This window comes from Nanorana parkeri, unplaced genomic scaffold (assembly GCF_000935625.1).
Source record: "Nanorana parkeri isolate BGI_ZX_2015 unplaced genomic scaffold, ASM93562v1 scaffold27, whole genome shotgun sequence".
In the NCBI taxonomy this organism is placed as follows: domain Eukaryota; kingdom Metazoa; phylum Chordata; class Amphibia; order Anura; family Dicroglossidae; genus Nanorana; species Nanorana parkeri.
In genome coordinates this window covers 3,254,266-3,280,840 of record NW_017306295.1, presented here as the reverse complement: position 1 = coordinate 3,280,840, position 26,575 = coordinate 3,254,266, and the positions used below count along the sequence as shown (strand labels likewise).

Below are 26,575 nucleotides of genomic sequence, written 5' to 3'. Positions count from 1 at the left end.
AGAGAAAAAAAATAAAAATCATACCGCCAGGGAGGTTAAAAAACGAGTGTCGAACACGCGTTTCACTGAACAAAAAAACTTGCTTAAAACGTGCTAAAAAAAATAAGAGCATAAAACGTGCCTATTAGGTACGCCCAGGTGTGAACCCAGCCTAAAGCTATTTATCCCTATTATATGCTCAGGATTAGCAACAGGCAATTGTTGAACAGCTCAATGACAATATGCTAAGCTCTAAACAGAGAGAAAGACGAGATCATTACATTATCATTGCACTGCACAATTGCTATGAATATATCCTACCAAAAGGATTAGTGTGAAAGCAGTGTTAGAGAATAAAGCTGCTCTGCTGTGGAGATGGACATTTAGGGTCTCATAAATTTGATTTTGTCGAAAATCCTGACATCATAATGGTGAAATCCTATTTACTGCATCAGGCAGGACTGATAATACTATTTAATACCTAGTATACGAGGTGGCATTAGCTCACAGCTTCATATATTTTGTATTGTTGTCTTTTTAACTCTTCAATTGTAATCCCCGACAGCGCAGTGCGTAAATAAATCGGTTTGGTTAACTCATTCCATGACCAACAAGTGTTTCATTTTAAATTATATTTAAGCAGTCTTTACAAATACAACTTCAGATACAATAGTGACTAACAGTACCATTTCAGACAATAAACTACTGACTAAAATGTGACTGACTGATCTTGCACATGACATACAACACAAACACACATGCACTGTTATCACTTGCACCGACAGCTTAATGACTAGTAGATATCCAAGAGAAATATCCATCCTTTTAAGGCTACCCATAGTAAGATCGGACTCGCTATATAAAAAAAAATTGTGGGAAAACAATCAATCAATCTGATCAATAAAAAAAACCTTCAATCTCTGTGTGGCTGTTACCTTTCCTTAACAGCTACAAACCAAGGATGCTGAGAACATGTGATAAGCTACACATATCCTGCCAGTGGATAAACTGCAAATCTACGTATTTAATGTGCAGCTGAAGCCCAAACTTTTTTATAGCTCTGTATAGAGTAGACAGGGATTTGAACACCTGTCAGATGTTTTGTGTTATCTGTTTCCTCGTTTCACCCTGTTTGTCCTGGTGACTTATCTCTGAAAGTGAAAATTCCAAATTTTGTGTCGTCGTCAGAACAAGAATAGATGGGAAATCTTCCAATGGGGACACTGGTTCTGGAGACACTGCTGACCACCAGGAATTTACCTCACTTTGGAGGGATTTCTTCTCACATACTGTTTGGCTATAGGACAAGATGTTAAAGGAAAATATCCCTAATGGGGGGCAGGTGGGAAAAAAAAAAGTTGAGATCGGGTATAGCCTCCCTTACTCTATCCAAAACCAAAAAAAAAGAAGTGTTGGCTTCGGTTCGACCTTATAACAATAATGAAATATAGAACAGTAAGCGTTTAAAAATCAAATACCTTAACATAAAAAATACAACATTGAATTGTGTGCTCGCTGAAAGTACATTATATGTTCCCTTGATGGTTTCTGGAAATTTCCATACGCAAACCACCCTTAACTTCCTATTATTTCTTATCTTATACAATATATGTTTATTTCTAAGTGCTCATAAAACAACAGAAAGCAGGAGCAGAAAAAAAAATCCAACTCTTCAAACAAGTTTCAGGCTTTGAAATGAATTATCTGATTACTTAACAGTCAATGAGAACCGTGTCAAGGCCACTTATTCTGCAGTAAATGTCATGGAAATCTTCACATTATAAGCAAATCAAAAGGCATTTTCTAATACCTTGCCTGCTAGATGGCAATGTTTCCTGGTGATTGCATCACTAAGTGTCATAGCTCATCTATATGATTAATTGACTTTTTGATTACTTTGGTTTTTCCAATTAGATGCTTCCTATATTGTGCTAAGAGGAGAAGCAGAAGCAATAATAATAAAGGCTGATGACAAGAGAAGAGATTAGTGTCAGCTCAGCCTGCTCCTTATGAGGAAAAATTATTATACACATCCACAAGCAGATGATGACTGTCACTTTTAAAATATCTTGCAGCCCCCAGTGAGGAGATGTCATCAAGATGGTTGATGTAGGGTGATGGTCACATCTTCAGAAACTCAGATTTTATACCATAATTTACTTTACATGCAGCTAATCATTTTACTACGGTAGGTAAAAATGAAAAAGTCTTTGTTATGTTGTTCAATCACAGGTTAAGATCACTGGCCAAGTAACAATACACGGACAGTTCAAGACCAAGGACAGAGATTGGATTACCGCTTATTCAGACAATTAAAAAAAAAAAAATTAGCCCAGAAAATATGGGTGCAAAGCATGAAAAACAACTTTATTTCCACTCGCCAAATGCGAGCTGGCGAGTGGAAATTTTGAGCCCTGATCTAAACAATACGTTTTTTTATTTTAACTGATAAACCCTCACTTGATTAACTATTCATTAAGCAAATCTTTACAATTAATTTAAAAAGCACAAAGCAGCTTTCCAAGCCCTCTAAAAAACATAAATGCAAAAAAAATGATTTTTTATTTTCTCCTAGTACATTGGAGGACACTGCAATGATCTAAAATATCTTGTCAGTTGGGTTATAGTACCACCAGTAGGAGTAGTACACAAGGCACAAAAAGCAAAGCGCAGCCTGGTGGCCAAATCACCCATCTGCTAGAGGCAACTCAGTTTGTTTTAAAGCAGTACATGGAAAACAAAGTGTAACAGACCAGGCGGGTGGGTGCTGTGTCCTTCAATGAACACAGAGAAAATTATTTTGCTCAGACAATAGAGTGATAGAGATGCCCACAGCATAAGACAGCATTAGAAGCATAAACAGCTGCAGTAACACCACAGGAAGGACACAGAGGTGAATGGTAAGTGAACCAGAGGCTTCACAAAGGTGGGGTGTTTAGCCCCACTAGTTGCCATAAATGACAGATTAGAAAAACATGCAGCCGTAGCAGGGCAGTAACAGTGCCACACGAGCTGAGAAGGAGCACAGAATCCTGTCCACGCACACCAGTAGGTTAGCACCAGGTGTGACGTTATCAACATGAGCCCGTCCATTTTTAGCATGGCCGCTGGGGCCCGCCGATTTATAACATGACCAATGCCGTCCACCTATTATTAACAAGCCTGCTGAAGCTCCTGTGGTGTAGTTAAACATAAAAACACCAAGGAGCAGACCTTTAGCATTGAGTCAGGAGACCGATGACTGTGAAAGTGTATAAGAGTATTGGCGGGTAAAGTGACGGTAATGACGAAGGCTGCCAGCCTTCCACAAAAAAACACAAACAGCCAAATAGTAAAGTGTACTGACCAAATGACACCCGGCGAGAATAGGGCAGAAAGGAGGGTTTATACTCGCCACATCCCCATAGGATGGAAGCAGGGCACCTTAACCGTCACAGACCGCCTCCCACTGGAGCGGATGCACTGTCTGCCTAGGGGTTTGATTTGACAAATCAACCTGGGTAGAATGTGCCCTCCCACCTAAGAAAATTCACAGGCTGCCCAAATCCAAGAGAGGGCTGTCACCGCCAAACCCGCACACAAGGTAGGAAACTGCAAAGGCTTGCTGGCTGAGCTGGGGAGGCTCCAAGGATCTAGATTATCCAGCCAGCAGCTAATTAAAGTTTCTGAAGTCTGAAGGGAAAAGCAAGCTGCCTCTAGCAGATAGGGGGTTTGGACACCAAAACAGTGTGATTTTGTTTATTTCCTATTGTTCTATTCCTGCAAATGATGCTGCTATAACCCAAAAGTGAAGATCTTCTAGATCATTGGTTCTCAACCTCTGGGCTGCGACCCAAAAGTGGACCCGGGACCATGGTAAATTGCTTCAGGATGGAGAGCGGAGAAGGTCGTGTTAACACACCCTTCCCATCTCAGCTGTCACAGGAGTTCTAGCACAGAACTCCTGTATTGGAGGTGACCGGTTCAAAAAAAGAGAACCTGTCACCTGCAAATGCTATCACACAGGGGCTTGTTAGCTCCTGTGTGATAGCAAAAAATTTGAAGAAAAGAAATTGCTAAAAAGTAAAAAAAATAAAAATTAAATATAAGAAATTAAAAAAATAAAATAAGATATGCTCAGTCAAATGTGTACTTAGTACTACAGAGAGATGCAAGAAACACAGCAGGCTTGGCAGTGAAAGGCTTATGATGTCTGCATTTAACATTTTGTTTAGGAGGGCTGCTACACATTTTTGTGCGTAACTTTAATTCCACATAGAGCCCCAGTCTGAGTCTGGTAAATTCCAGTCTGGGTGCATTACTTGGCGCTCTGCAAATGCTATCTAAATGTCTGCCAAAATATTGTTAAATCCTCTACTGTTCATATTACAGTGATAAAATACTAATGTCAGGGGATTAGAATCCATGCCCGGGAACTAGCATTTTCAGAATGTCAGCAAAGGCAACCCCTATAACTCTTTACCTTAGGTTTCTTTCAGATAACAGGTGCACACAAGAGGAACACGCAGCAATGTGAACTGAAAAATACAAAAGCTTCCTACACAACATCTAGCCTCATTAACACTTTACCTTAACACTTCAATTTGTAAATTTACTTAAAGCCACATCACCACATTGAGACATCTCTGCAAAGTGTGGTCCTTCTTGTATCTATGGAGTAATTAAACTGAGACATATAACAATTGTTTAAAGGAGAAGTATGGGAAGAATGAAATACACTCAACCCCATAATTAGAGCAGACGTGTGATACTGCAGTTGTCACAGGTCGGCTCTATTGATCGAGAACTGAGCCATCACATACTGCTGATCTCCAAGCTCCGGATCTTCTCTCTAAAGCGGTGGAGTGGATCTTTAATGCTGCAGAGGGCAGAAACATCAGATAATCAGATGAGTATAGCAATTAGAGCTGCAACTAACAGTTGTTTACCTAATCGATTAGTTGGCCATTTATTTTTTCGATTAAACGGCTAATCGGATTTAAAAAAAAAGATAAATACCATCTTTTATTTAAAATACACAAATGGAGTTTTACAAACATAACATTTATTTCAGAATAAAACTGCATGCACAGTTTGTTTGTATTTGCACCACACTGGAATGCATGGCATTGCAGTACTGCGAGTTCTAGTGTGAAATGAATGGCACCGTATTGCAAATCCGCACCAGAATTTGTCAGGCCAAAACCAAAAATTACTTTTTTTCCAACTTTTTAAAATGTTTAAATAATCGTATGTATTATATTAGACATTGTAATTAGTTTCATGAAATTTAAATTATCTGAATTGAAAAACGGCAAGCCAATAATAAAATAGCCAACCTATTATTTTAAATGAGACACCTAAATTGGCGCTATTCTCGTTTTCATACGTAGGTGTACCCGACTTGTGTTTCCGTTAGTATGTGTGCATTTGCAGGGGACTTCAATTTTTTTGTGGGCTATTTTTTATTTTATTCACCTTTATTTATTTTTTACAAGCCCCCTAGGTGACAGCTTTTTTTAAAGGTGACACTAGGGATACCCTAGTGTCACCTTTCCACTTCACTAAGGAATGACAACTGCCTACTGAGGCAACTGAATGTAAATACAGCATGCCGTGGCTGGGAGCAATGGCAAGCCTGCTACTGCGTATTTCAAATTGTAATAGCCAATAGCTGGCTGGCTATTACACCTGCCCACTGTCAATCAGCAGAGGAGGGACCAAAGGAGAAAGTTCTCCTTCTGGTCCTCCTCTGCTGACTGACAGGGCGGGTGCAATAGCCAGCCTACTATTAGCTATTGCAATTCAAAATAGCCAAACGCAGGCTGGCCATTTCTCCTAGCTGCTGGATGGGAGATTTGAGGATGGCTTTCTTATTTACATGTGGCTGAGAGTCCAGCTCCTGCAGTACTTTCTGGCTAGGGCTTTAAGTGCAGGACCCCAATGCTATGGTCTCATCTCCTCCTACCTCTCCCCCTTACCAATCACAAAACACATAGCCCGTGGATTGGTTTTGTGAATGGCCAGGAGGAGATGGAGGCAGAAATGTGACTGTAGCACTGGGGTCTACGAGACTTCCAGTGCATTTAAACAAGAACATTTCTGGGCTGTTAAAAGCGTTCATTATAACAGGTGACTTTAGAATAAGATCTGTAAGCTGTTAACCAACAGAATCATGTGATTTAAGAAGACTAATTTACAAATGCCTAGGTATTTAACCTTTTGGGGGTTTTGTGTATGTTGTACATTATATGTTCAGCTTAGGAATCCTGGAAGAACAAAATGAGTATCCCCAAAGGACACTGACCAAGTAATAATACAGAGAGAGCATAATGCATTGAAAGCGAAAACATGCCTCATAGCAAACAGCTATGTTCATACTCATTCAGCTGCTATTTACAGTGTGTGGGTGCTACGAGTAAAAGCAGGCAGTTCTAATTTCAGGTACTTTGAGGGGATTTTCCCAAGGGGGGATTTTTTTTTAAACTTTTCTTCTATAAGTGAAACATGTAAATTAATATTTCTTCTCAACAGCTAAACCAAGCTTTTAAATATTGATAAGTAAAACTGCAGTGCATTGAAGCTACAACTCAGAATAGCACAATGTGTGCACATTTCAGAGAATTTGAGGGTTCCCTGACAGGACATATTACAGGCACAATGCGTGACCATTTCAAATTTTTAAGAACAGACTGAAACAAATTAGTTATGCATTTAAGGAAACAGAACACATTTTAGCCTTTCATATAAAGATTCCTAAAAGATTGAGGCTGCCACTGCTCGCCACCTCCTGAAAATGCCACATAGCTGGCTTTCATGCTGATCTTCAGGCTTCAATATTTTGAGCCACAGAGCTGAGCAAATATAAATATCCTAAAATCACAGCAAAGCCAAATTCTCATCTGTGTGTTTGCTCTGTTAGTGACTTAACCTATTGAAACAAGAGGTTCAGCATAACAGCCAGGGAACTAGCATTTGCATGATTAGAAGGATTAGAAATCAAAGAAGTATTAATTCTTCTCTCAGGAAGATAGCATCAACATTATCCCAAGTAAAGCAAACAAATTCTATATATGCCTTGTATAATACCTAGAGAGAAAAAGATCTGCGTTTTGTGTGTATATCGGTCTATAAATTCATGTGTAAATTAGAAATTATTAAACTAAAGGTCTTATTAAAGCAGTGCAAATTGATATAGCCCCGCAACCAATTAGATAACAGTTTGCCAGAGTCTAATCTGTAAAACATTTGACAAAAATGAAAAAGGAATATCATTTTATAAAGTAAAAAAAATAAAGTTTTATTACAAAATGGTAAAAGCCAGCTTCATCCAAGGGTTCTGACTCCACTGCCTACACTTGTCCCAGTTCAGTGCTTCTGAGAGCATTGAGGTTCTTGCAAGTCTTGTTCTGAGGAGGGAAGGTACATTCCAACTCACTGTAATTGCATACTTGAGTTGTCTTCATTCAGATGTCACTCAAAAAGCCCCTGCCATGATTCTCTCATGCGCTATTAACAGTACTAGAAGATGGGGCTGACACTAACACATATTCCGATGTTTGCTTTGAAGGAGACGTACACAATGCACTGAGCTTGCCTGCAATGACTGTGCTTGCCATAAGAAATGTAACGTACCCAGTCAAAAAAAAAAACTGTAGAAACACTTATTTGTTCACACATACCCTCTCTTCCAGCCTGGCCAGCTGCTCCTTGTAATATTCATCTTGCCTCTTAAGCTCACGCTCTTTTTCTTCAAGCTTCCTTGCCTGCAAATAGCAAATAAAACAGTAGTAAGGCATCATATTTGTTTTTGCCTTCAGGAGCCCTCACAGATTTTTAATACAATAAATTAAAAACAAGCTTGCATTCTAAATACCCTATTTCCTTTATATTATTGGCAGTCAGGCGACACCAGGCATCACCTGTCAGGATCAGCAGGTATTTAGTGGGGTTTTACACTATGCATAAATAAATGGCTACCATATTTAAACAGAACACACACCGCACTTTGAACTGGACGCTAAGCTCCAAGAACACTAACGTACTAACAGCGATATTTTGGGGAGTGGGTTGGTCTCTTGTGCTACTGCTGTTTTTGGTTGAAAACCCAGGCAGGCACAGTATTGTTCCTTGTATACATGCCAAAGCAACCATTTTATCATTATTGCAGTAAAACATTAACAGTTTTGAATATTGTATTAAAAAAATGACTAGACATTCAACAAATACGACAAAAGAGAATATTACATAGCAGTTTAGCTGATGCACAAAATTTACTCACTTGTGCATTTAACTCCTGAAGCATTGCAAAACAAAAAGGAAAAATGAGTGTTATGCAACATGACAAAGATTTGCACATATCAGGTCTCCACATACTTCATTACTCATTATTTACAAAACATAATTTATTCATTGATAAAAACTGGGCCAATTCACAGCAGAGCATGAGCGCTTTAGCATTTTGTTTTGAATTTTGTTTTTTTTAGGCATTTTCAGCTTTGAGTACTTTTATTGTACCCAATAGAAAGCTGGTTACTAAGAAGAGGAGACAGTTCTTAGGTGCAAAACCATGTGAAAAACACATGTGCTCCCATTGGGGTTAATGGGGCCAAAGGAACGCGATTCTGCCTCGAAAAGAAGCTCATGTACTTTATTGAGCTTCAAGCTACAAGCAACATGCGATACAATGCTCGGGTCTGAAGGGGCATCATCATTGAGTGTGGTTATGCTTCGAGAAACAAGCAACAAATCACTTAGGTGTGAATAGGGGCTAAAGGAGCATACCTTTGAAGACAGCATGAAGCACATTTTGAACAGAGAAGACAGCTTGAAAGAAATGTGAAATAGGCCACTTATGTCAAACTGAAAAAAACATTCCCTAAAGAAAGGTTGGGCCAGCAATACTTTATCACAACAGATCCTCAACAATTCACACTCTAGTTAAATTCTTTCTTACCTACAAACAATAACTGCAACTGGATAACTTTAACATTTAAAATACTATGGGAACTAAAGAAGCAATTTGCATAAGTAGTAGTAGTGTCTTAAGAAATAAATACTCAAGTTCAGCTCATTTTACTATAGCTAGATGTTTACACTGCCTTTCAGAAAATTCAGATGGTGTTAAAGTAAAATATTACTTTTTTCTTACTTAATATAAAATCCTTTGCTCTGCGTTCATTGAAGGACACAGCAGAGAACTTCATCTCTGTACTAATGGGTTGTACCACCGCTTGCAGGAGTAGGATGCTAGGCACAAAAAAAGACCTCATCTTTTTGCAAAAAAATCAAAAAAGGAGGTTTACAACAAATGACAGCTATTCCAAAACTCTCAGAGCCATTTTCTGTGACAAATGTAATAAAGTGGTATCATGAATACTTTTAAAAGTAGAATTCTGTAAAACTGAGAGAACCAGATGTAAGTCCCACGGAGGCAATGGAGTTTTGACTGGGAGGAGAAAGATTTTAAAAGCTTTGAAGGAAGGTACAAACCAAGGATTTCAAGGCTAACAGATGCTGTGAAAACATTAAATGTCAGGTTTCTGCATTGGTAAAGAGTTTCTAAACCCTCCAGTACCAAGATTTTGTTGAATACCTGTGGGGCTGAGACAAGGCCAAACAGAAGAGGACGAACTTGACAACCATGTTCAGGGCAAACCCCGCCTTTTTTGGGAGCCATAAGAAAATCTGAATGAAACTATATTGTATTCTGATAAAACCAGTTCGCAAACCCAGCTGTCTGAAATTTGAGACAACCACAGGTCCACAAAAAAAAGTAAGCATCCCCCCCACCTAAGCTGGGCAGGTGGGGTAAAGCTCTCGTGTGGCAGATGTCTTCTCAGCGGACTTGGAGGACTTAATCATCGCAAGTACGATCTGCCTATGCGAGATAGGCAGATCGTACGTTTTTTTTAAGTACCTTACGACCATCGCTAGACAAAAGTCTTGCGATGGTTGTAAGGTGTGTGCCCAGCCTTAGGCTGCCAAGACCTCTTCTGAACACTGGAGAAGGTGGATTTACCAGACATTTGACTTATATCTGGGGATTCATGGGGACAACAAATGCGGTGCAAGATCCTTACCTTTCTTAAGCAGTGGTAAAAATATACTATTACCTCACGTGATATTTTTGATTACATCATCCAGTGTTGCCGCAAACAAATGATCACCCTTAAAAGGTAAATCCGTAAGGGGCTTCTTAACATTTAAGCCACAATGTATGGTGACGAATGATGGCCAAAAAAGGAATTCTGGAAATAAGAGGTCCAGTATTCAGAGATGATCCGCCAGTTCCACATAGTTCCACAGACAGGAGAAACTTGTTCACACTCGAGTGCCCGGTGCAAGCATGTTGGCAATTCTGTGAGCGTTCAGGATACAAGGACTAAAGGACTGTGGCCCAAAACAGAATGTAAGGTTGACCCAGTGATGGTATACATAAATCTCGCTACTGATCCCTTTTTCCTGTCCATTGGATTTTTGAAAGAAGGCGATTGCTTGACCGGATTTACATTAGTCTTATTCAGCCCAGACACTGGTAAGTCTACAATAGGGGGAGACTTTTTGTTCTGGATTTCTTTTTTTAAAAGGATAACGCTTTTGAAGTACAAAAACTCCAGAAGGGCAGTCCCATTCTTTGTAAATAAACTCTAGGTCAAACGTTTAGACTTATTTCTACCAAAAGGAAGCGGAGCTTTAACAGAAGCATCCGCAAAATATTTTGGGATACCATACTGGCCTTCTTAAAAGTCTCGCAAACTGAATAAATCATTCCAGAAACTATTACTAGCAGAGTGAGGTTGACCTGTTGCCCAGAAAATGCAGAAATCCCAGGGAAAAACAATTTTTTTGCAGAGGAATCAGAGGATGACGGCGATGGCGAGGAGCGCTTTTTACTCTGCTTTTTGTAAAAGTTTGCTCCACATGTGAAACAAAAGTGTTTCCATATGAATATAACAGAACTCGGGGTCCCAGCAATACATTATACAGGAATGTAGAATAATACCCTCTGCTATAGAGCATTACAAATCCCAGCAATACATTACACAGCAATCCAGACTAATACCATCTGCTACAGAGGACTACAAATCCCAGCAATACATTATACAACAATGCAGAACAATAGTATATAAATTTGCTACATACTCTGTGCTGCTGCTTAGTTCAGGGTGCCAGCCTGATGTCTCGGGCAGAGGGTCACAAGAGGGGTGTGGCGGGTCTCAGAAGGGGGAGTTGTGCGGGCTGGCCTAAGTGCTGCAAAACAGGCGCTGCATGGTTCCCAAGTAGGCTGCCGTGAGGTCCCCAGCAAGTGCAAGACCTAAGGCAGCAGCTCCAATTCGAAAATGTATAGTGCTGGTATTGGTTTTTGGTATCAGGGCATTTTCACAAGTACAAATACTCGTGAAAATCCCCAGTATCAGCACCGATACCAATATCAGTGCATCCCCAGTACAGGTTAATCAATAATGAAAATAACTGCCAACGATTCACATTATTGATTATGATTGATTCATTTGATTAGTATATTCAGCCCTAAACTCTACCCCCCATCCTAAGACCTGGTTCACACTGAGCGTTTTGTAGCACTTTTTGAGCCCTAAAAAACACACAAAATACGCCCCCCCCAATTCAGTTCATTTCTATGGCCCTGTTCACATCTGAGTGTTTTGTCGCTGAAAAAAAGTACAGCAGCTTTTTTTTTTTACATATTACAGTTCGTATTGTTCCAGACTCAATAAAGAACGCTTGAAAACATGTGTTTGCTGTGTTTTTGCACGTTTGCTCATTAACATCAATGAGCTACAATCTGCTCACAAAAACGCGCGTTTTGAAGTATGCACATAAAACGTGCAAACACGTGCATCAAAAACGCTGTTGCCTGGGTGTGAACCCAGCCTTAATGGCGGGGGCTACAAAAAAACTTTACATTTTATTTTTTTTTAAATGGTACAGACGTGCATTTTAACAAGGCTTTGGATCCTCATCTTTCCCAGGATTGCTTTCTCAGGTTTTTATTGCTGTCTGTGTCTGCTTTAGGGGAGTATTCACCTGCTCTATTTGTCCTGGCAACCACTGTTCACTGGGACTAAAAACGAGGTATAATTAGGGATGCCTCGAAATTTCGTCCCAAAATGGCACTTTTGTCAAAATGCTGAAAGTACCATCTTGCCTCCTGCTGAAGTGTCCCCTCTGACACAGTACAGCGTCCAGCAGGGGGTGGGGAAACTGTCACAGGAGGCCAGGCTCTCCTCCCGCACTGCTCAAATCAGGATGGAGAGAGGTGTGGGGGTGGAGACAGCTGTCAGCGCTGTCACAGGAGGCTGAGCTCGCCTCCTGCAATGCCCCGCTCGGCCTCCTGTGACAAATCAGGATAGAGAGTGGTGGTGTGAGGATGGAGACAGGTGTCATAGAAGGCTGAACCGGTGGTGTGGGGGAGGAGTTAGCTGTCAAAATGGACCAAGCTCTCTTGGACACACTGCCCCCTCAGCCTCCTGTGACAGCAAATCAGAATGGAGAGTGGGTACAAGCAGTCAGAGATCAGTGATAGCTGACTGCTTGTAAATAATTGAGGATGTTTATTGTGTCCCCAATTATGAACAAACAGGAAGTGCTCTACATCATTATGATTATAATAGGGGCTATACGACATCACTACATTATAATAGGGGCTGCAAAAAAAGGACTCTCAAGTCTAACTCTTTTTCTATTTTAAAGGGGAAATATCAGGGGTCTATTTAGAACCCTGATATTACCCCAGAGCCCCTGAGAGTAAAGTTAAAAATAAAAATATTAAACAAATAAAATATAAAATAAAAAGTTTAGAAATTTTTTTTTCAAAATTAAAAAAGGTTAGAAAAAATAAAATGATTTCCATTTCGTCCTGACATTTTTTTGCATTTTCTATTTAAAAATTTCATTTCGGTGCACCTCTAGGTAGAATCCCAAATTTTGAGTTGTCGGCAGGGATCATCTTCCAATGAGGACACTTGCCAAGCTAAAGTTTAACAACCACAAAACAAGAATCAAAAATGTCTGAATCAGCAAGAGATCTAAATAAACATTACAACACCTTTGGTTTCAATATGAATGGAGGATTCATCAACCCCAATTACTTACGATGGATATTTTGTATGACAACAGCACAGTACAGCATACCACTGTGTACACAAATGAACATACAGCATTTTCTGCTCTGCAAACTTTCCTAAAATTTACCAAGATAATTACTTGTAAAAAAAAAATTTATAAAAGTATTTCAAACAATATTCTAAAATATTGTTTTCTGTTAGTTTTGAGAACATAATAATATGATAGTCGTCTGACACACTGACTTGATCGTACCTAAAAGTCTTTTGTTGTACTCCATCTATTTGTATTGTAAGAAACAAAGGTCAGGGAACATAAAGAACATATGATTGGTTTGACTGATATACAAGAAGAGAAGGTCAAGATCACGAAAGGCCAAAGGAGGAGCAGCTGTTACATTGGTGACCTTCAACTTGAGGACTTTGCAGAACCAACAAAAAGAACAATACACAACAAAACCAAGATTACCAAGAGCTTTACGAAAAAGGCCAAAGAAGCCAAGTACAAGTGTGCAGTAAGAATGCGTTTTTATTTATTTAGGGAATGGCACATGAGTAAAGGACAAGCAGTATTTTGCTTCAAACAAGGATGGGAAAAAATCACTATGCCAAGGAATGTGCTTTCCTGGCAGGAGATGGTAAGTATTGTGTGTGTGGCTCAGAGAAACAGGCTAAGTTATACATATATAAAATTCAATTTAAATTCACAGCTGGACAAATGGGAGGGTAAAAGGAAAGAGTATGTGGTGGCCACGTTTCAAAAAGGATTAACACAGCTGTTCAATGAAGATTCAACAGAAAAGGTCCAATAGGTGTCTCTGCAGGTACAATTACACACTTATTACTTCAAACACTTGACAGTCTATAGCGAGATGATGGCTCTTCTTACTACAGAAAACAATTAAGATAAGTCTTACATTGCAAGGGGTAGCATTGAGGAGGGAAAATAATAGGCTGGAGCAATACCTAACTGCCTGCATTTACAATGTCTTGTATCCATAGCCAATTCCCAAGAATTTAAAATCAACTGCCTGAAGGTAAAATAAAAATAATAAACTAAAAGGGCTGTTATGAATAATGTAACCATCTTACTAAAAAGCTTTCAACAGTTACTATAGCTTTGCAATGAAAATACCCTGCATGACAATAAAACACCTTGAGGGGAATTTATCAAAACTGGAGCAATGAGAATGTGGAGCAGTTGCCCATGGCAACCAATCAGCATCTCTCTTCAGTTTGCTCAGGTAAGATTTGAACATGAGACAGAGAAGCTGATTGGTTGCAGTGCAAATCTGCTCCAGATTGTGTCTGCTCCAGTTTTGATAAATTCACCCCCTTATCTTTTTTTTATATAGTTTAAAAATACTGCAGATTTTTACAAAGAACACACTGTTTACATTAACAGGCAGCGGAATCTAATGTACCTTACTACTTTCACACAAAACAAATACTATCCAAAGACTATCACTAGGTTTTTAAAATAGGAATATAGCCTAAAACAAATTGAGATAAATGCCATGCATGCAATGCTGTGGTTGGAAATAAACATTAGGATTCAGAACAGTGCAAAGCACATAGAGCTTTCTTTTGGTGGTATTTAATCACCACTGGGGTTTTTATTTTGTACTATATAATGAAAAAAGTGCCGTAAATTTTTCCCTACGTTATGTTATAAAACATTTATTATTACCCATATTCTTGGTAAAATATAAAAGACAGGTCACGTCAGGTAAATAGACACTAAACATGTCAAGCCTTAAAATTGCGTGCGCCCGCAAAATCGCAAAAAAACTACCACATCGAAAATTGGCCGTAGGCAACGCTTTTACTGCGCATCAGTTTAGTGTTATCAGTGATTAATGGCCCTAAAGTTATTGCTCGCACTCCGACATTTGCGGTGATGTGTAACATGTAACAATAGGCGCAATCATCGTTTTCGCACGTAGTTGCACCGGCAACATGTTGGCATATGTATGTGGGGGGCGGGGGACTATTAAAAAAATGTGTGGTTTTTTTATGCTTCTTTAATTTTTTTATTACTTTTTTTGACACTTAACTTTATTACTATCACATAGGGGGCTGGGAAGCCCCCTATGTGATAGCCGATTTACATGACAGGTCCTCTTTATAGAGACATCGGGGTCACCAAGAACCCTAATGTCACCTAGGGACTACCAGAGAAGCTGATGAGGCAGAGATCTGCTTCACCCGCTTCTCCCCAGCTTCTGTAGCTGGGAATGACAGCTGAATGCGGAAGTGATGTAATATACATCACTTCCTGCATTTGGGGACCGGAGAGGAGATCAGGCGTCTCTAGAGATCGCTTGAATGTAATGCTCCCGGTCGGCCATTTAATTACTTGTCTGGCTCCGGCGTCCTCGCTCCCATCCTACTCTTCACAGAAAGCAGATTAGGGACGTTCTCTGCTCTGCCCCCGCTCTCCATCCTGATATGATTGTCGTGGTCTCGGGTCCCCCAGAAAAAAACCCACGGCGGTGGGGGGACGGACAAGATGGCTGCTCATTTTGTATAAGTGATCTGTACAAAAAAGAGCGGCGGCTCCCCCCGCTCTACACTTAGCCTTGCTGCTGGCTAGCAGACCTAAGTGTAAAAAAAAAAAAATACCCACGGGGGAGAAGAGAGAGCGAGAAAGAGTGTGAGAGAGAGAGTGTGTGTGCGCGAGAGAGAAAGAACTTAAAGCTGAATGGAAGATTATATATACTTTACATGTGTGTTTATACACTTTAAGCACTTTTGGGGAAATTTAGATTGAGTATCTGTATTTATTGTTTTCATATGCGTGGCACTTTTATGTTTATTGTAGGTATTATATTGTGTTTGGGTAACTTAAATTAATTCCTTTTTTACTAAAAATGTGGGTTTCATAAAGAGTTGCACAAATATCACGTAGCAAAAAAATTGCAACTGCCACCATTTAATTCTCCAGGGTCTGCCTAAAAAAACTATGCAGTAATTTAGGGGTTTTTAACTAATATTTAAGACTAAAATGTGCATTTTAGCATGTGGGCAAACAATGCAAAAATGGCTCTGGCAATGATAGGGTGAAGCAGTTACAGCAATTTTTTTTTTTTTTATTTCATTTCCTTTTGGGATAAAGGTTTTACAAAAATGAATAAAACAACTGTCACCATTGTAAGCACCCCTGTCGGTGTTAAATGCTTTGTCTGAACCATCTATCTGCTGCTTTTGCTAAACAGCTTGGTCTGTTACAGGAAATCAGAAAAATAACAGATTTATTGGCTGAATCACCAGGTGCAATTTAATTGTTTACTTTTGGGTTTAGATACACATAACATTGTAGTTTAAAAGTGGAGTTTATAACTCTTAACAAATGTTTAGCAATTCTTTAAGGTACATAATACTTAGTGACATTAAAGTCACAAATCTCCCCCACCCCCATGGTGCTTTAAGGACTTAAATGATGCCTCTTGATCTGATCATCTTCTTACTACCACTTGTTTTCAGCAATCCCTCCAGCGCTGGTGCCAGTCTCTGATCCAGCGCAGACTCGTGTCACACAGTGTCTGTTCGATGTGCACGCTCACGGCTGCGTGCATTCACCTCCACTGTGTCCCTCCTCTTTTTTTTTTTTGCATAGATCTACTACTTGCTAGCAGTAGATATATGCAAAAAAAATAAAGAGCGTTGAATTCCACTTTAACATATCTCATAATCATCACAAACACTATTAAGTAAATGCATAATGGTTATCACTTCAAATATCTTTTGCACATGTTGTATGCAATAACAAAATTATTTGCAGGTGTAGGAATATATGTTAAGCAGATAACACAAAACGGCACATTATATAAGCAAAACAATAACAAAATCAAATAGCTAGAAAATGGATTCACACAGCAGATGTTAACATTTTGTGTTAAGTCTGTAAATAAACTTAAGCCGTCTACCAGCACTACTCGATAGTGCAAAGAACAGGTCCCCCATAACTTATCTTCTGCAATCTGATTTGCCATGTGCAGAGCCTTACATAAATCAGATTACAGGTTTTGATGTGGGAGGCCCATCTATCAAGATGGCACTCATATATATACACAGCGAGAAATTTGTCTACTGATACATTTATCAAGAACGGATGTGATAAAGTGATTTCCTGCTGTAGAATCAGCAACACAATTTTAGCAAATAGTGGCTTACATTAACTAATTTATACCAATAACAGCCGATAAAAAATTAGAGAAAGTTAGGGGCCATTTCATGAAAAGTGTACCAAAAGAAAAAAAGGATATTTGCCCATTTCAACCAATCAGTTTCTAGCTGTTACTTCTGCAGTCCATGTATCAAAATGAATCGAATATCCTAGTTGCTATGAGCATCAAATACAAATTCTAGTTAGCATACATTTCTTACAGAAGCCCATTGGTACCCTAGTTTGCGCTGTTGTAAAGCAAAACTTCAGCCAGACAACTAAATACACAGTTGATATGCATATATTTTTCCAGTTTTACTTTCCAATGTGTTGTATTTTTGTGCAGGCAATCTTGTGATTTAGGCGGTGTTCGCATGGGGCAATCTGGCATTGCTGTGGCAGGAACCCACAGATTCCTGTGGAAGGAATGTAAGGCGTCCCTGTTCAGATGCAGTTGCTGTACCCTTTCAAGTTAATGACTGGGTGACAGCGGATGCATGTGTAAAGTGGTATAATCTGTAAGTATATGATACAATTACATGCGGGATGGAATAGATCACTGGACGTATCTATCCTGCATTCAGTCACAGTGATATATTTCAAACCGCATGTAATCAAATACAGGGGTGCGGAATTCCTATCACCCAACGCCAGAGACATGCAGTTTCAGGTGCCAGGGGGGCATTTTTTCCCTACATACATGCTTCAGGCAAGCAGGGCTAAATTTACAACAGGGAGGCCGATGCAGTTTTTATGCCAGTGACCTGATCAGATCACTTGTATCAGCCTGATTGTCTGTCCCCCCCACCCTCACTCCCTGATGTGATTTTCGGGGTCCCCCGCTCTTCTGGGGGACTAGGGACCACAGCAAATGAGCTCAGGATGGAGAGCGGGGAGCAGTGCGAAGAACATCTGTTCTCCGCTGTGTTCTTTGTGATCAGTGAGACCAGAGTACTGCAATCACAGTCAGATACTGCACAGAAGATCTGTTCTATATTGGAGGGCAGGTTCCATAAAGAGAACCTGTCACCTCCAATCACATAGGGGCTTGTAAGTTTAACTGAAAAAAATGAAGTGAAAAAAATAAAAGTGAAAAAGTAAAAAATTATAAAATAAAAAAGTAATAAAAGCAAAATGTAGAAATGTAAAAAAAAAGTGGTAACAAAGTAAAACATAATACAAAAATAAATAAGTGATAAAAAAATAAAAATTTAAATAAAAAAAAAATTAAAACCAATCCTGCCACCCCCAGCATGCAAAAAAAATTTGTGTAGGACATTGTGTGTGTTTAGTGCTGCCCCCATTCCACTGTGTGCCACATTATTATACTTACCTTTGGGCAAACACTCCTTTCCCTCCGCCAGTATGAACGGGTGTACAATCTGTAGCCCATACTGCCATCCAGCGCAGCCGTGCGTTATGCAAACTGCGAGCACTCTTTGGTCAGGACACGCTTACCAATGAGAAACGCTTCTTAGCACGGTTAAATACAATTTTGGGTTTAAGCTATTTTTTTTGTATTGGGACAAGCAGATTGTCATGAGAGTCAAGTAGATTGAGCCCTCACTTTAGCCCTTGGCCAGGTAGTTTTGTTTTTCAAATGTCCACACCCCTGATATATGACTGCCACTTACAGGTGCAGCCACTGGTACTAGGTCATTACCTTAAACAGGTACAGCAGTCCCACCTAAAATTGGACACCTGGGATTCCTGCCGCAAATCCCAAACTGTTTCATGTTAATGCGGCCTTAGACATTTTCCAGACTAGCCAGACATAAGGCACACATAGTTCCCTATTTAACCAATGTATCCTGGTTCTGCAATACAGCTTATGTCACCTTCAGCATCCCAAATGGGCATTGAATCAGCATCATCACCTCTGTCCAGTGAGCTGCCCTAGAATGCAGCGATACGAAATCAATAAATAAAAGAGTAGGAGGTTAGTAACCTTTTCCACATTAAGTGTCAGGTTCACAAGCATTAGACAACCCGGTGTGCCAGTGAACAATAGTGAGTTGTAGTATTTGTTTTCAATTTCTGCACTCAATTATTATATGTGTTTAACTTGCCATTAGCATTACATCTAAGAGTGCAAAATATGATTCACGCAGATAGGCTTCATCTGCATATCATGCCATCACTCTCGGTACCGTTTTCAGTGATGCGAGGGAGGTGGGCGAGCCAGGCTTTGTAACTGAAAGCCTAGTGAGCTGTCAATTACAGCCAATGGCAGTGGTTTCCAGAGCCCACTGCACTGTGTGCCCTGCTGTACAGGAGTGCTAACGGGGGTTGCCGACACATATAGTAGAGTAACCTTACAGACTAGTAGAGGTGTGTATATTACAAGAATGGCTGGCAAAAGATACACGTACTTTGGCAGGTAGAACATTGTACATTTATTTCAATAAAGCGTTTTGCCTGGAGATGTAGCTTAAAGTCTGGTTGAACTATTAGTTTTAATTAGCTAAACACATATTAGTTTGAGTAAAAAAGCCTGTCCCATTCCAGCATGCAGAAGAGGGGCCCCTTGTTCTCTGTGGCAAAGTAGTGATCGTTTTGCAAAGGTCTGACATGGCCACTGATAGGTAAGTCAGAGCTCTCCAATCAGTAGGGAGCATGAGCTTTGCTGATTGCACAGCTATAGGTCTGACTCATTGGAGGGGGGAGGTGGGGGGGTGTTGGACCTTGGAAGTGGGATAATTGCTTTTCCCTACAGAAAGCAATGGTCCCACTCTGCAGATACTGTCAGAGGACAGACTTTTCTATACTTTGGAAAAAGTAACACACCGTAAAATATTCAACACATTTGTTATGCACTTGAAATCTAGATAGTGGCTTTAAAATAAAGTTTTAGTTGGGCTTTAAGTATCTACAAATTCTTAAGCAGTAAATAAGCTTTAACCCTATTGCTGCCAATGACATATCTCACGTTATGGCTTTGAAAGGGTTAAAACAAGTAGGATAAGAAAGGTGAACAACTCAACCTCAAGCACTATTTGGATGTAAAATTGTAGCATACCATTTACAGCACAGTGAGGGGAAGTTATCAAAACTAGAGCAGACAGAATCTGGAGCAGTTGCCCATAGTAACCTATCATCGTCTCTCTAGTTTGTTCAGTTAAGCTTAAAAAATTAAATAGAGAAGCTGATTGGTTACTATGGGCAACTGCTCCAGATTCGGTCTGCTCCAGTTTTGCTAAAATCCCCTCAGTGATTTTCAAACAAACCATGTATATTTAAAAGAGAACTACGAGGTAAGTGTTTTTTCCCATAGTTCTCTTAAGGATTACGGAAGGACATATACTAGCATCCTTCCGTGACCCAAAGCTCAGTATATCATGAGCTACAGCTCACGGTATCCTGAGACTGCCGCAGCCAGGAAGGATCCCGACAGTGCTGTCGAGATCCACCTAGCTGCGTGAATGACAGCTGGCTCTGCCTATCTAGAGGCAGAGCTAGCTGAGCCCGCTCCTCCCTATAGGTGAGCGCAGGAGGATCAGAGAGGGGAGGGGGGAATCCCTGCAGGGAGCAGTGACTGACAGTCACCGCTCTCTGCAGGGAGATGATCGAGAAGTGAGCAAGTGACGGTATGTGTTCGCTCACTTCCAGATCTATTGAGCCGACGTGTGACAGTTTCATTGTCACGCGTCGGCTCGAACTATGAGGATGAGTGATTTTGCAGCTCCGATTTTTCAACACAATTTAAAAGATAGCAGCACCCACACCACGGTACTTTTGGAAGCTTTGCAAACTCAGCACTTGTTTAGACCTGCACTGAGAAGTATGAGCTATCCCTGGAATTCACCGACACAGAATTCACATGACGAATGTCAGTGTTTGCAACAAACTCATGTACCTGTTAAACATGGAGGCCAGAGTGTCCATACAAGTGAGAGGAATATTAGCCAAGCTATCAGTATTGCTGTAGCATAAAGCTTCTAGAATAATTTCTGGGTATCATTAGAATAATCTAATCACATTTTTTTTACAGTTAAAAAATCAATAACTTACAGCTACTAAAGTGGCATGTGCTAAAGTCAAAAATATCTGCCAAGAACTAGAAAAGAAATCCCATAATGATGTGCTCAGTTGTTGGAAAAATCCATGCTAATGCACAAGTCATTACAGACAGAGTTCCGTTCCCACCGAGACATAAAGGTCAAGGGCTGAGTCCCCTCTGACCATAATTCGGATTTACACAAATGGTTCAGGGCATAAAGTCAAATGCTCCAAACTGCGATCTATCTTAACTGCATCATCATACATTACAGAAGCAGCAGATTCCCATTCTGGCATCTCATTGAGTCATCTGGTAAGGAAGACTGCATAAAATGTTTAGTAAGGTATATTAAATTGCACATAAATTAACAAGATGAACGTACTGTTGTGACAACTGAGGTATACTTGTAACATGAATACATGAGTTTAGTCTCATGTTCAAAAAAATGTACTTTAGTCACATTAAAACAAACAAAACTAGGCTCACTATGACGGTGTCCGTTACTTTCTTTAAAAGCATGGATATTCATAAACAGTCTATACCAAAGTAACTGATAGTACAGCAGAAAATCATCTATGAACATACAGTGTGCACGGCTGGAACAGTTAAGAAAACATTAATAGCACTTCTCAAGGCATTTCCATTAAAACTGTGAGAAAAATAAAGTGATGGAAACCTTTTCACTAAAGGAAAACACAATTAGAGATGTGTGGAATAAAAAAGGAATTCATATAAAAAATGCTATTAACTGCATACAAAAATCGGAATACATTTTTTTTGTTGTTGTAATATTGGACTTAAAATGTTATTTTCAATTCGTTTTACCTTTCAGCAGAAGCCATGTAATTTAGGAATATTTAGTTGCCATTAAAATAATTATAATACATACATTGTAATTAATATTCTTATAGACACTATAAACCAATTCCATTGTATTTAGGAAAAACATGAACAAGGGTAATTTCACACTGTAAAATGGCGTGGAAATGCTACAATCCGCATTATTCCTGCATTTCTATTTGTGCTTATAGTCAAAGCAGGTAACATAAGCAGGTTACATTGGCAGAGGTATAACAGGTTACAACACTATACAAATAGTTCCCGTCATTACATGGCCTCCGAATGCTAATACAATGGTAAAAGCCAGTCATCAGTTTAGAATTAGCCATAAATAGCCCCCTATGTGATAGCACATTGGAGGAGACTGGTTCTCTTTAAGGTGACATTAGGGGTCTATTAGACCTCTAGTTTCACCTTTACACTCCAAAGAAGCTATTCAAGTGCACGTTGCGCTTGAATAGGTTCAGCCGGGGAATGACAGCTGCTGGTGGCAAGATTCCACAGCTGGTAGCTGAAGGTAAACAGCAGGCAGTGGGTGGGTGCAATAGCCAGCCTGGTATTGGCTATTTAAAATTGCAATAGCAAACAGCAGGCTGGCTTGTGCACCCACCCACTGCCTGCTGTCAAACAGAAGGGACCTGAAAAAAGTGGGGTAGGTTTGGGGAGCTCTTCTCACCACTGGGCACTGGCTGCACGGGTCTGTCTCACCTCCAATCCCCACTGGAAGCAGCGGGGCTCCGAGGGGATACAGAGGCGATGAAACACCGTCTCCCAGCACAGAGGCGAGAACTAGGGGAACCACACCGACTAATTAGCAATGAGAATAGTTGCCAACTATTCTCATTATCGATTAGTTGGGTTCAGCCCTAGAATTCATGCTGACATTGTCCTTCCTTCTGGAGGATGGCTGCTTTTGTTCCCCATGGTCCCTGTGTGTGTTGTAAAGTAGCCACCACTCCAAGCTCACTCCTGTGATGAACTAGAAGCTCACGCTTACTTAGCCAAGTTTTACTGAAGTAATAGTCTATCAAGGGAACGAGCTTGGAGCGGTGGCAAATTTACAACACACATTGGGACCAAGGGAAACAAAAGTAGCCAGAAGAATTGACAGTGTCAGCATGAATTCAGAGATGATTTGAGGCTCTACAGCTGGAGTGATACACAAATAAGATACACTTTTGTTAATAGTTAAGGTACTTTAATGCATTTTTAAAATGTAATTACTGATCTTTGTGTCACTTTAAGATCCTCTGTAACCATCATACCATCAACCATCATACCTGTACCATCCTCCACCCAAAAAAACATAGTTTTGGCAAAGCCTATTTTAAAAACTGTATTTATTTTCTATAATGTTGAATTATAGCATCATGTCCTTTTCTGTTAGGGAAAAGTTATGAAACTATTTCTGTGCTTTGTAGAAATTTTCCTTCTCTCTGTAATACAATTTTACCTGAATCATTTTAGGTTACTTTCATTAATAAGGAAATACTGTGTTACCATTGTCAATGTCCTTGAGATTTCAGGACAATGATACAGAAGTTCAGAATATTTACTGTTTCACAACCAGATATAATAAACAGGCTAACAGCAGGAATAGTTTTCCTTCCATGTAAAATAGGAATAACAGAAAGAATCCTTTTATTTCATTTCTAGTGATGAAAAGGAATTAATGCCCTTTGAAGTAGGTTGTGTTTAGTCTTTAAAAAAGCTCTTTTCGACCCTGAGGGATCTATAAAAGACCAATCTTTTAGCAGAAAATTAAAAATAAAGTTTATGCCATTCTAAAAAGGAGAGTAAATGGTAGAAATGGTGTGCTGGGAAAAAACGTAAAATTAAAAGGATAACAACTGGCATTTATTACTTGTAAAATATGGATTAGCTCTACCTGCAGTAGTAGAAAAAAAAAAAAACTAAAACAAGCATTAGGCACAACAGAGGATGCAATAAAACAGTTATGCCTTTTTGTTCCACAAAAACATAAAAAGAAAAGTAATTCTAGAAAGAAATTTTGTTTAAACACTTAATTATCGTATATGGCTTCTATTAAGCTGTACACTGAACAGCAGTTTTCATTTGCACACAGTGCAGGTTAGTGTTGCAATACACTTTGGTGGATGACACTAGAGAACTACATCCTTGTGTCTGTCACAGAGGCAACCATGTGCTATACAAGATAAACATAACACCTGATAATTATAGGATGCATATGATGGCAGTCCTGCACATTTAGGACCCATTTACATCATATGCATTGGGCTGCACAGGGCAGCCTTGGCCAACACAGTCCCAATTCATAGACTAGGCAATATGCCTTATGTCCTATTTGTTTAGCTCAAACTAATATGCTGCAGGCGTGTGCTCTGAAGAGATACAAAAAAAGTAGGGCATACTGCATTTTTAGTGTGTTAGGACACACCACTGCATCACAGCATACTGTGATGCATAAAGATGAGTGCAATGTAATTTTGTGACATTTGAATAAAGTTCGAAAAAAAATGTAAATAGTGCAATGTCTCATTAGAGGGAAATGCACCACAGCGCACACCAGCAGCCATGGTATAATGCACCTGGTAAGAATGGGCCCTTAGAAGCATACAAACTGAAGGGCATAGTTATAAAGAAGTGGAGAAATAAAAAATAAAAAAACCTGTCCATGTGGTTGAAATTACAGTAATTGGTTCACCTGCAGTGAATGCGACAATTGCTGCTTTATAAAGAATCCCCAAGTTTTAATGAAGAATTGTGAAGCTGTATCTTCCACGTGATAGACCCAGATTTGACAAAATATATTGCGCATTCAATAACTAAGCATTTTGCAATCCATTACTACTAAATATAACGTTGCCTCTAGATGCAGCTGGCAAATTCAAGAGACACTTTGGGTTGCTATAGGCAAGTTTGTAAGTTACCTGTTCCTATGATTCTGTAGGACCGACATGAAACTATATTTTCTGGGACATTACTTCTACCACCATGCCAGTAGCTCTCATCTATGGCTGCATTTCAACACTCCCTGATATAAACCAACTTGCACATCTTTGCATTTATTAACTGTACACTCCCTGACGTAACCCAACAGACAGCACAAACACAATCGGTGAACAATCAATCCACCTAGCTATTTTCTTGGCAGTTACATAGTTAGTCAGGTTGAAAGAAGACACATGCCCATCGTGTTCAACCTATAAAAGAAGAAAAAAAAGAAAGAAGAGAAACATAAAATAGAATACTATGCCAACAATTACCCAATGTTGATCCAGAGGAAGGCAAAAAAACCCTTAGGCATAGCTCAATTTGCTCCAACAGGGAAAATAAATTCCTTCCTGATCCCCTAAGGCAATCAGATATTCCCTGAATCAACAATCCTGGTGTTTAATATACCTATAAGAACTCAATATCCGGTAATATTCTGTGCATTTAGGAATACATCCAGATGTTTTTTTAACCAATTAACCGAGCTAGCTAGAACTAGCTCCTGGGGGAGTCTATGCCACATTTTCACAGCTCTAACTGTGAAGAATCCTTTCCGTATGCACAGGTTAAACCTCTTTTCCTCCAGACGCAAAGAGTGCCCCTTCTCCTTTGCAGTGACCTTAGAGTGAATAATTTGGCACCAAGCTCTTTATATGGACCAGTTAATCTTTCCTCATAGCTGAGCTCCTTCATGCCTCTTATGAGTTTAGTTGCCATTTGCTGCACTTTCTTCAGTTCCACAACATCCTTTTTGTTAACCAAAACTGAACTGCATATTCCAGCTGAGGTCTTACTAATGCTTTGTACAGGGGCAGGGTGATGTCTCTATCTCTGGAGTCGAGACCCATTTTACTATAGGAAAGTATTTTGCTTGCTTTAGAAACTGCAGCTTAACATTGCATGCTATTATTCAGCCTATGGTCTACCAGAACACCCAGATCTTTCTCCATCATTGACTCCCCCAAACATACCCCCCCTAGAGTGTATGATGCATGCATGTTTTTAGCCTCCAAGTGCAGAACTTTACATTTATCAACATTAAACCTCATTTGCCAAATAGATGCCCAATCACACAGAACATTCAGATCTGCTTGTAAGTTGGAGACATCCTGTAAGGATTTTATTGCACTACATAATTTGGTGCCATCTGCAAACACAGAAATAGTACTTTTAATCCCCCATTCTATGTCATTTATAAATAGGTTAAACAGTAAAAGGCCCAACACTGAACCTTGGGGGATGCCACTAACAACCTCAGACCATTCAGAGTACGAATCATTGATCACCACTCTCCGAATACGGTCTTTAAGCCAGTTTTCTATCCAATTACAGATGGAATGCGCTATACCTACAGTCCTTAACTATATAATACATTAGCCGCATGTGGGGAACTGTGTCAAATGTTTCTGCAAGGTCCAGGTATATGATATCCACAGCCATTCCTCTGTCCAATTTGTTACTCACTTCCTCATAAAAAGAAAGTAGGTTTGTTTGACAACTTCTGTCTTTTGTGAATCCATGGAATCGCTTATGATATTATTTTCAAGC

At 39.6% G+C, this 26,575-nt stretch overlaps 1 protein-coding gene across 1 annotated transcript in view; it reads right to left on the bottom strand.

Annotated features, from left to right (window-relative positions):
* The window catches only part of CHCHD3 (coiled-coil-helix-coiled-coil-helix domain containing 3), a 148,541-nt gene that overhangs the window by 58,300 nt on the left and 63,666 nt on the right, over positions 1–26,575 (bottom strand). The window contains exon 5 of the mRNA XM_018566239.1: positions 7,641–7,724. Coding sequence (XP_018421741.1) covers positions 7,641–7,724 — 84 coding nt within the window. The remainder of the gene's footprint in view (positions 1–7,640; positions 7,725–26,575) is intronic.